This window comes from Crinia signifera, chromosome 1, assembly GCF_055691185.1.
Source record: "Crinia signifera chromosome 1, ASM5569118v1, whole genome shotgun sequence".
Lineage (NCBI taxonomy): Eukaryota > Metazoa > Chordata > Amphibia > Anura > Myobatrachidae > Crinia > Crinia signifera.
The window spans coordinates 386599626-386610110 of NC_139217.1; the positions used below are offsets into that span (position 1 = coordinate 386599626).

Sequence of the window (10485 nt, forward strand, 5' to 3'; positions counted from 1 at the left end):
GCTGGGGCCAGCGCAAGCACAGTACCAAAGAAGCTACTATGCATGCGCCAGTCCAGAGACCACAACAGGGGTCAGGACCAGCAGGCCCTGGCAGCGGCAGTGGGACCAGCAGGCACCAGCAGCAGTGGCAGCCCCCTTCTTCCACAGATGTAAGAGCCGCCACTGGATCTAATTACAGATTATTAGCTCTAAAAATTAACTGAACTATAATGGATGCCCTATATAAAGTGTACCAAATATTTTTTCTTCACCAATAAAATACATTACACTTACTGTATGTTTTTATTGCATTGGTTATATGTGTAGATTGTAGTATTTTGTGTTTTCATTCATATAAAGTATACTCTGTGTTAAAATATGATTTTTATAGACAGATGTAAAAGTAATAAGTTAATATTATGGGGCCTATTCATTATTGGTGGCTCCTAATACTAAGAATTTAACTTGCTGCAATAGTGGATACAAAATCACCAGAGCAATTCAAAATTGCTTCTTAGTAAGTTAGCGCTGACAGATCTGACTGGTCAGTGCTTGTGTGACTGTCCGAACTTGGGTTCAAGCATGCGCAACTCCAGACAGATGGAACAGAACAGGATATCTCATTGCAACCCTGGGTCCGAGAATCCACTCTATATGATGATGATGGTGAAGTTATCCTCTGTCAAGGGGAATTTATCTTGATGAATTTAGGCCCCATCTACAGTATCTATGATTATCTCCTGCACTTCCTTTACAATAAATGTTAATTTCTACAAATGTAAGTGAACGTGTTAATTTCCACCTACTTTTCTGGCGATTAAAGGAAAATGAATAAACCCATATATATCAGGAAGTATGGAGTTAGACTAGAACTTACACAATCATAATGAATACACTTTCGAGCAGCGAGCATGTCTTCTCTGCTGATACAACAATGAAATAAGAGGGTGTGATGGTTTCTTCTGTACAACAGAACCATTGGGATATTTCTTTACAACTAAAGAGATCTAATATATTCAAATAGGTATTCATATATAATACATTTGCTTTACAGACAATAATGAATGCAGTTTACAGCCTAACTTATGTGGTTCTAAAGGAGTATGTCAAAATTCACCCGGCAGCTTCACTTGTGAATGCCAAAGAGGATTTTCTTTGGATACAACTGGATTAATCTGTGATGGTATGTACTGTATAGTGTAACGGATTATTTGTGTTACATGATCTCCAATGTGCATAATGTTTATGACGATGTAAATAGTACATACAGAATGCATTTTGTTAATTGAACATCCAGGTTTATACTCAGGATTTAGGAAAATAAGATGTTATTTAGTGACTGTGTCATGTTCTTTGTCTTGTTGACAACTGTGATAATTATGTGAGCAGATAAGATCCAGTGCTGAACTGTGCGGCTGGTATTGTTCTCCTCTACAGATGTTGATGAGTGTGATGGAAATCATCGATGCCAACATGGGTGCCAAAATGTAGTTGGTGGATTCCGTTGTAGCTGTCCACAGGGCTATGTTCAGCATTACCAATGGAACCAGTGTGTTGGTAAGAACCCTAAAAGTACAATTTGATCAATCTCCCCCTTAATTAAAGATTACTTATACCAGCAGATATAAGAATCCCAAACATTGTAAAAATAATATGTAGAGGTATTGCCTATAGCAGTGATAGCTAACCTTTTCAGCTTGGTGTGTCGAAAATCATAAAAAGGTGTAGCCTTCCCAGAGTCGTGTGTCACTTCACGAAATATAAATCTTTACTATGGCTGCAAATATCACCAAAATGTATATTTTAAATATATTATATATACATATGCCACACACTGTGATGCCCATTATACATATGCCACACACACTGTGATGCCCATTATACATATGCCACACTGTGATGCCCATTATACATATGCCACACACCGTGATGTCCATTATACATATGCCACACTGTGATGCCCATTATACATATGCCACACACCCTGATGCCAATTATACATACCCTGGGTCGATCCTCTGGGTCAGGTGCCAGGACTCTGGAGGTGTCTCAGTGGAAGGCGGGTCTGTAGTCCCCAGCCAGTGCTTCCACAGGCCTGTCTACAGCAGCAGGGATGCTGTATAGGAGAGCGGGAGCTAGCTCTGTATGCATCTGCTCTTTCCAATGGACAGGCCACACCCCCTCTGCCCCCTTCCAGTTGGCGTCGCAGCATGCGTGCTAGCTTTGCCGCTTCCCTTCTCCTTGCGCACTTCCGGATTTTCGTGCCTAGGCGCACTCTCCGCACTGGTTGGTCAGACGGACCTGTGTTGGTTGGTCGGCCCTGCATGTTAGTCAAAGTGCCTCGGGGTGTCACAAGTGCCACGCTTGTCAAAGGTTTGCCATCACGGGCCAATCAGCTAACGTTTATAATTCTATAAAATTAGAATTGGAATCTGATTGGTTGTCATAGTTAACACCTCCACTTGTTGATAAATATGCCCCTAAAGCAGTGAGCACAGATCCATTAACTTAATGGTTAATTACATCAAGTACAGAATTCTAGTACTGTACAAACCACCCCTAGTTCCGGGAAATATGAAAAACTCTGTATATCTATTATTACAGTAGTAACCTAAGATTTAACAGTTCATCATTTTTTTCACAGATGAAAATGAATGTGCGGCACAAAGTACATGTGGTTCTGCATCATGTTACAACACACTCGGCAGTTTTAAATGTGCTTGTCCACCTGGATTTTCATTTGACCAGTTATCATCTTCCTGCCATGACGTGAATGAGTGTACATCAAAGAATCCATGCAATTATGGTTGCTCCAACACTGATGGAGGCTATCTTTGTGGCTGTCCTCCAGGATACTTCAGAGTAGGACAAGGGTAAGATTCTATCAGTCTCATGCTGTTACCGTTTTAGTTTAGTGAACTCTTGCAGAATACAGTATAGAAAAGCAGCCACCAAGTGAGCCTAACAGAAAGTTGGTACTTACAGATGGGGCCGGGCTCATCTTTGCAGGGGATGGCGATGGCGTCGCCATCGCCATTCCCTGCTCCCGCGCCATCTGTGTGTCGGAAGGGGACGCGCGCGCACGAGGTGCGCGCGCGTCCCCTTCCGACGGTGCTGCCCTCGGTCGCCCGGTGCCCACACCGGGCGCCCGCACCCCCCCACAGCCTCCTCGGGTCCCCCCAGCCCCCCTCGAGCGGGAGGCGGACAGTATTGCGTCCGCCTCGCCGGCCGGCCGCCCGGATACTGAGACGCGCGTGCGTGGGGGACGCACGCGCGTCTCAGTCAGATGGCGCGCCGTGTTGCTGGCGGATCGCCAGCAGCATGCTGCTGGCGATTCGCCAGCAAGCATAAGGCCTGCGCTATCTGTATATATAAAACTTATTAAATATAACCACCAGTTACATAAACTCGTTACTTTCACAATCCAAGTAATTTAATAACGTTTTTAATAATTACTTTGTGGACCCTATGTCTACACTCTTCCTTTAAACTCTTCCATGAAAAATTAGGCATGGTTTTTATGTATTAATTCATTTTACATAAATAACTTTAGTAGACTGTAAGAAGAATGTTGATATTTACCATTCACCATGTTTTTTCCCTTCATGCTGCTATTACTGATTGCAATTATATATAAGTGTCATGGTAACCACAGTTACACGGCGCATTATATAATGAAATAAAGGGCCGTAAAAATGCACATTTATCTATAGTTGTTCTGTGGACTATAAAATAAAATCTATGTTCTATGTATTATTTTTGACTCCACAGGGTATGAGCTCCAAATGCCCCACTGCCCACTACTTATTTAATAAAAAGTAAATACAAAATTGTGTTCTATATCTTTCAGGCATTGTGTCTCAGGCATGGGTTTTAATAGAGGACAGTATTTAGCTACTGCCAGAGAAGAAAGTGAGGAAAATGCACTGTCACCAGAAACATGCTATGAATGTAAAGTCAACGGTTACCCAAAGAAAGGAGGAAGGGCAAAAAGAAGTTCTAACAACACCCAGCCTGTACTGGTACGAGTATAAGTGCTAATTATTGTCATACATGCTGATGTTTGTTTCATATTTCAGCTTAAAATTAATTCATCTTTTAGGTTTGTGCAAATTTGGTATCCAAGTGGCAATTATTGGATTATTCTGGTATCTAAAATATATTTTGTATTTATTGAAGGAAATTTAATATGTAACATCCTGTGATCGGCAACATGTGTTTGAAGAACCACTATCACCTTAATAGTTCTTTGGTTCTTTTCATACTAACCATGATTACAGAGTGGGAGATGTCTCAAACCTTGGGGAGAGATAAAGTGGAGAGTTTCTAATTGCCATGTCATGGTTTGATACATCTCCCCATAGTGCATTCACACTGCCTTTGTGGCAAGTGGTTCTTTCACTGGATAGTTTTTGTTACCGTCAGCTATAGAAATCGATAACCTTTATGTTTTACCATGATTTGAGGTGTTCCCCAGAGAATATTTGTGCACCACTTATACCACAGAAAAATAATGTTGCAGACCACTGCCAACCATATGCTAAATATAAAATAACTTTCATGTATATTGTTTGAGCCTTTATGTGATTTGTGATTGGTTAACAGATCCAATACTATTACTGGAAAGGTTAAGTTGTGTTTTTATACATTTATTGTTCTAATGTGTAATTACGTGTTGGCTTTTGTTTTATGCAGAATGAACATGTAAGTCTGAAGAGTCTGGCTATGGATGTACCACTGAAGATAATGCTAAACAGTTCTGAGTTAAACACAAAGAATCATATAGTGGAACTTGTTCCAGCAATTCAGCCACTTAATAACCATGTCCGCTATGTTATCTCCCAAGGCAATGATACCATCTTTCACATCAACCAACGCGATGGACTTAGTTATCTCCATACAGCTCGGAAGAAAATCCTACCTGGAACTTACACACTGGACATAACCAGTATTCCCATTTATAGGAAAAGTGACTTTACGAAACTGGAAAAGAAACATGATGAAAACTACCTCCTAGGAGAGCTTGGGGAGACTCTCAGAATGAGACTGCAGATAGACATCTCCTAAATCTAAGAGCAAATGAACACTCAGCGCAGACCTGTCACGTCCACCCCTTTATTTATCTCTCTGAGCATGTCTTCTTTTTTTGAAAGCTTTACGGAGTCAATGACTATTTTTAACGGACCACTTTTTTTTGTATCACACAGGCACAATGACTTTCATGAACAATAATACTGTATGTGTCAATTTTTATTTTTTTTACGTTTTTTTTTTATATTTTTTTTATAAAATTTCCTAAATGACATCTATGGTTCTAATAATTCAAATATAGCCTCCACATATGAAATCAGCACAGGTGTAAAGCTAAGCCAGTATATAGATGTTACCCAAGTATTTGTGCTAATTGTAGAAATTTTAATCGATAAGAAAAAAATTTACAAAAAATAATTTGAATTATAATTTAAAATTAAAATAAGTTGGAACAAAATATTTTAATTAATACTAATTATTTTTTACCCAGTTTTGTGCATCCATTTTTTAGTTATATGATTATTTTATATACGGTAAGCATGTTTTTTTTTTTATTGTGTATATTATGCGGATAGCTATTTATAAGTGTTAACAAAATGGAAAATGTATTGCTATAAAAAGTGTACATAGACTCAGCACTATGGGCTGATGCAGAGCTGAACAAATGCCTGTTTGCAAAGCATTCCTTGCATGTTTTTACACTGCGCATGCTCTGCAATTGTGGGCACACAAGTAAGGACAATTCAGAGAGTGTTTGCATTTGGTGAGAATCTACACTTACAGTACATCTGAAGAGGTGTAACACGGTTGTAATGTTCATATGCATGTGCAATTCAGTGAGGGCACGTTGGTGCAAATGCATGCTACACAAACCTTGGCCTAAGCAACAACATACCTGTTTGGATGTGTCTCTTTTGCACCTGGCATAGGGACTAATTCATTTTGGATTGCTATGTAGAGAAAATGCTGTAGACTGTGAGCAAAAAGCTTCCACCCGGAGGGAAAGAAATGCAAAATTGCGAACACTTTGCTAATCGCAGTGCATTAGCGGATCCAGTCACACTTCCCGGAACATTGAAGAATTAAAGAGTACATCTGTTCAAATTGTGAGTAAGCCTGAGTCTTCCGCTAATCTGAGATGGGCTGAAGGTGGTCAGCGTTGACGTGAAAGACCCGCCCTAAAAACGCCTAAAAAGTTCTTTCAAACACACCAAATTAATGCCATGTATCCACCCCCAAACGCCGGCTTCCTCTCAGACAAATTGAGTCTGGATTGCGATTGCTAAGCGTTCACTCGTAGTTTGAGCCCATGCACACGCATTGTTGCCAAGAATCGCTCAATTTGCATTTTCTCTGATTAGTAATCCATGCTGAATGACCCCCATACATTGGAAACAACAGCACACATGACGAAGGCTAAAAGCAAGGCTCATTGGTTGGATTCTGATAATCAAAGATATTTTTTATGGCACAAAAACTTGGTGCATACAGTAGATGTTAGTATAGAAACATTTTTTTTTTAACACACCAAAGTACATCTCAATGCAAATCCTGATAAGCAGCTCTCTGAAGTGATATAACAAAATGTGACTCAGGAATCTGTACATTAAGCTGAACAATATGCAGACCCATCTTATATAATAAAGGGCTAACGCTGCTTCTCACCTCTATGAAGGGAATTCAAGTGTTTTGCACGCTGGCTGCCTTGATTGAGCTCTGTTTGGGCATGCAAAGTCACCGGTGCTGACATTACTGTTACGTTGTTCTAATATTTTGACGGGCTGCAAACTAGTTATGATGTAAAAATCCAACAAGAAAGCACACACTGAAGACCAAGGCATTCTTAAATCTGACTGGGTTCTGGGAACGGATTATACCCAGACAGTTGAGACAATGCAGGGCAGCTGGTTCACAGGTATGGTATGACTGCCCGACGATCGGGATCCTGACAGTCAGTATACCGACACCGGAATCCCAACTGCTAGTGCTCCAACAGGGGGGTGAGCGAAAAGAAGCCCCTTGCGGGCTTACTGCGCTGACCACGCTGCGGGCTTGGTGGACCCCCACAAGGGAGAATAGCCAAGGGCGTAACTACCATAGGTGCAGGGGGTGCAGCTGCTATGGGGCCCAGAGCTGAGAGGGGCCCACTTTGCCTGTCATAGTATCATGTGCAAGATACATTTTTCAGCATTAGCTGATGAATAAGGGCCCTTACAAACCTTTGCTATGGGGCCCACATGTATTTAGTTATGCCACTGAGAATAGCCCCTGTCAGTCGGGATCCCCCCTGTCGGAGCACCGGCTTGTGGGATTCCGATGTCGGTATACTGACTGTCGGGATTCCGATTGTTGGGCAATCATTCGACACTCCTGGTTCACACCAAAGTCTGTTTTCTTAGCAGTCTGTAGTTGTTTTGATATGCTACAGTATATCCTGAGTAAAATGTAAATGTATATTTATTTGCTGCAGTAATATATTGGATGCTTAATGAAACAAGCAAAGTGCCCTGTTTGTATGTTTATTTACATTGTTGTACTTGAGCCATTTTAATTCACTTGTGAACACAACTTTGAGCTACCAGACACTGACACTTTTCAATGGTTATGGTATAAAACATAAGGTGCCCATATATGCTCCGATGCAGGCGTCCGTTTCGTGCTTAAATCGCATCGCATGCCTTGTGCATGCCTTGTGCATGCAATGCGATGAAAAGCATGTACAAAAAGTATGGGCAGCACATACTGTACAATGAGATGCCACGGTAGTGCGCATCTCAAAGTCCAAAACGGACACCGCCGCATTGGAGCGTGTATGGGCACCCATAGACTGACTCATGATAGACAGTCATATGGTAAACCACTAATGGTCGACAGTCACAATGTCGACATGGTCGAAAGGGAAAAGGTCGACATTAAAAAGGTCGACATGGTCAAACGGTAGACAGACAAAAGGTCGACATGGAAAAAGGTCGACGTGATTTTTTAATGTTTTTAGGGTGTCTACATCAACATAGGTCGACATGGACACTGCCTAAGTGTACCGCGTCTCTTTGCACGGCTCGCTGCACTCGCCATGCTTCGGGATCGGTGCCTTGCTGCGCTCGGCAAACTATTTTATTTTCCCTCCACGCCCTAGTGGATGGCAGGGCATGAAATACCACCTGTCGGCACATGTCGGCTAAAATTTTTGTAAAACGATGCATGTCTACCTTTTTCATGTCGAGCTTTTGACCATGCCGACCTTTAGACACTGTCAACCTATTGTGTGTTGACCTTTAAACCCTGTCGACCTTTTTACTGTCTACCTTTTGACCCTGTTGACCTTTTGACTGTCTACCATTAGTGGTCAACCATATGACTGTCTATCATGAGTCAGTGTATGATCAGCTCGGATACCCTTTTAAATAACAGTCACATAGCAGACATCCAACAAGAAGGATATTAGTTATCTACTGTACTGAAACCCCATGATGGCTTCATGGTTTCTTGGCATTCCATTATACAATGTACTGTAATTATTTGTATGCCTTGTAGTGTGCAACACGGTGCTCTATAACTACTTACTGTAGGTGACTCCATTATGGGAAACATCAATGTTACCCTCCAATGGAGAGCAAATGGTACATTCAGTATTGCCTATTGTAAAATCGCTTTACCTAAACAGAAAATAATGTGTAGATATGTCATATTAGTGTACCTGCAGTATGCTTTGGCTCACAACACAGTTTTCCACAAAGTACTGAAATTAGATGGTAAAATAAAAAAAAGTATACTGTACATATATTCTAAAAAATAAACAAGTATGAGTAGGTATACCAATTTCAGTTCTGTTCGACAACTGGTGCCCATAGCTAGTTACAGTATATGAAATAAGTGGAAACTGAAAATGCAAACCACCTCAGTCCCATACGGATATGTTTCATTTTACACCAATATAGACCAAAGATTCTTTCAAGAGCAGGTTTTTTAGTGTCAATCATTAAGAAAACAAATCTGTGTTCAAGTTTGACAAGTGCTAATATGTATAGAATCTGTTTTCTTTATACAGTAGGTCAGTGTGTATCTGATTAACATCTGTTGTCTTACAATAAAACATATGTTGGGGTATGTGTCTGTTTTTTTCCCATTAATTACTCCTGGCAACCTATCTGCAAAATAGTTTAATATACAGGTATGAGAACTCTTACTGTATACTATGTTCATGCTGCCAGTGTAAATTATCCATCTTTTACCCAGAATTTTGCTGTGTGCAGTCTGCCAAGCAAATACCGGGTCGGGCATTTCAACCAGGTAATTTGCCTTTATCATGGGTCTTTTTCTAGTGTGATCAGGACAACAGGGTCAACATTCCCTGGTCTTCAAACCCTGCTTTATTCCCGGGTTTACCCTTTCATACTAGAACAGGACCAATGTTGAAAGGCAAATTACTGTACCTTGTTGAAATGCTTGACCCGGTAATTTGATTGGTAGTGAGAATGGGGTATAATTTTGGTCTCTGTTGCTGCTGTTTAATTACAAGTTTATACAAACCACAACAATCAGCAAGTATTTATCTTATATAGACTGCATGGGGGTATCCAATGAGATGCAATACTTTTTGGCCAAAAATAGCTATCATAGCTATTGTTGCCCAATGCCATTATGGGACTATCCAGTTATAGTTTGTTTTTGTCTGACAACTAATTACTTGGTTTTAGGTGATATGGGATGGGCAGTTTATCTGCGGTGCCATGTATTGTGTCATTGCGGCATTTGTATAATCCATGATAAGTGCCAGGTATTGGGGCTCATTGGGTAGCCCACAGTTAATCCATTAGCTGCAGTAGCTTACTGCAGCTGAGTACTGGCCCATTACTATCCCAAATTGGGAGGATTTCACTGTTTTCCCCATGGCTGCCACTAGATTGTGCCCTGTGGAGCAATTGAATTGTTGCTCCATTCAGGTGTGTTAAACCTCATCAAGACACATTTCAGCCCTTGGATGGCTAACATTTTAGCCTGGGGATGTAAGAAAGATTACTCGATTGGGCACCCAAACTACACTCTTTGTGTTGCTTTACCCAAGGAGACCTTTTGGGCACGATGTCACATTTATTTAAAAAAAACAAAAACAATGGAATATCACCACCCACCGCAACCCATCTCGATCTCCCATCTTTCCAACCATCTAATGAATTAGCTGGTTTAAAACAAAATGGAAAATGGATGTTCAATTAAAATGTTTCTCTCCAATTAATCTGAATAACTTTTTCTTTCTATCATGCACAAAGGGCCTTATTCTGGTTCACTCCTTCTGGCAAATTGTTTCTTAGATGGACAAAACCATGTGCACTGCAGGAAGGCAGATGTAAAATGTGCAGAGAGAATTAGATTTAGATGAGTTATTTTGTTTCTGTGCAGGGAAAATAATGGCTGCTTTAATTTTACACTTTGATATAGATCTCACTTTGAAGTAAAACCCCACCCAAATCTAAT

The 10485-nt window shown here is 40.7% G+C and overlaps 1 protein-coding gene across 1 annotated transcript in view; it reads left to right on the forward strand.

Annotated features, from left to right (window-relative positions):
- FBN2 (fibrillin 2) overlaps window positions 1–9109 on the forward strand; it is a 224848-nt gene extending 215739 nt beyond the window's left edge. The window contains exons 61-65 of the mRNA XM_083151552.1: window positions 1034–1162; window positions 1417–1536; window positions 2624–2852; window positions 3830–4001; window positions 4675–9109. Coding sequence (XP_083007678.1) covers window positions 1034–1162; window positions 1417–1536; window positions 2624–2852; window positions 3830–4001; window positions 4675–5046 — 1022 coding nt within the window. The 3' untranslated portion in view covers window positions 5047–9109. The remainder of the gene's footprint in view (window positions 1–1033; window positions 1163–1416; window positions 1537–2623; window positions 2853–3829; window positions 4002–4674) is intronic.
- The last annotated feature ends 1376 nt before the right edge of the window (window positions 9110–10485 follow it).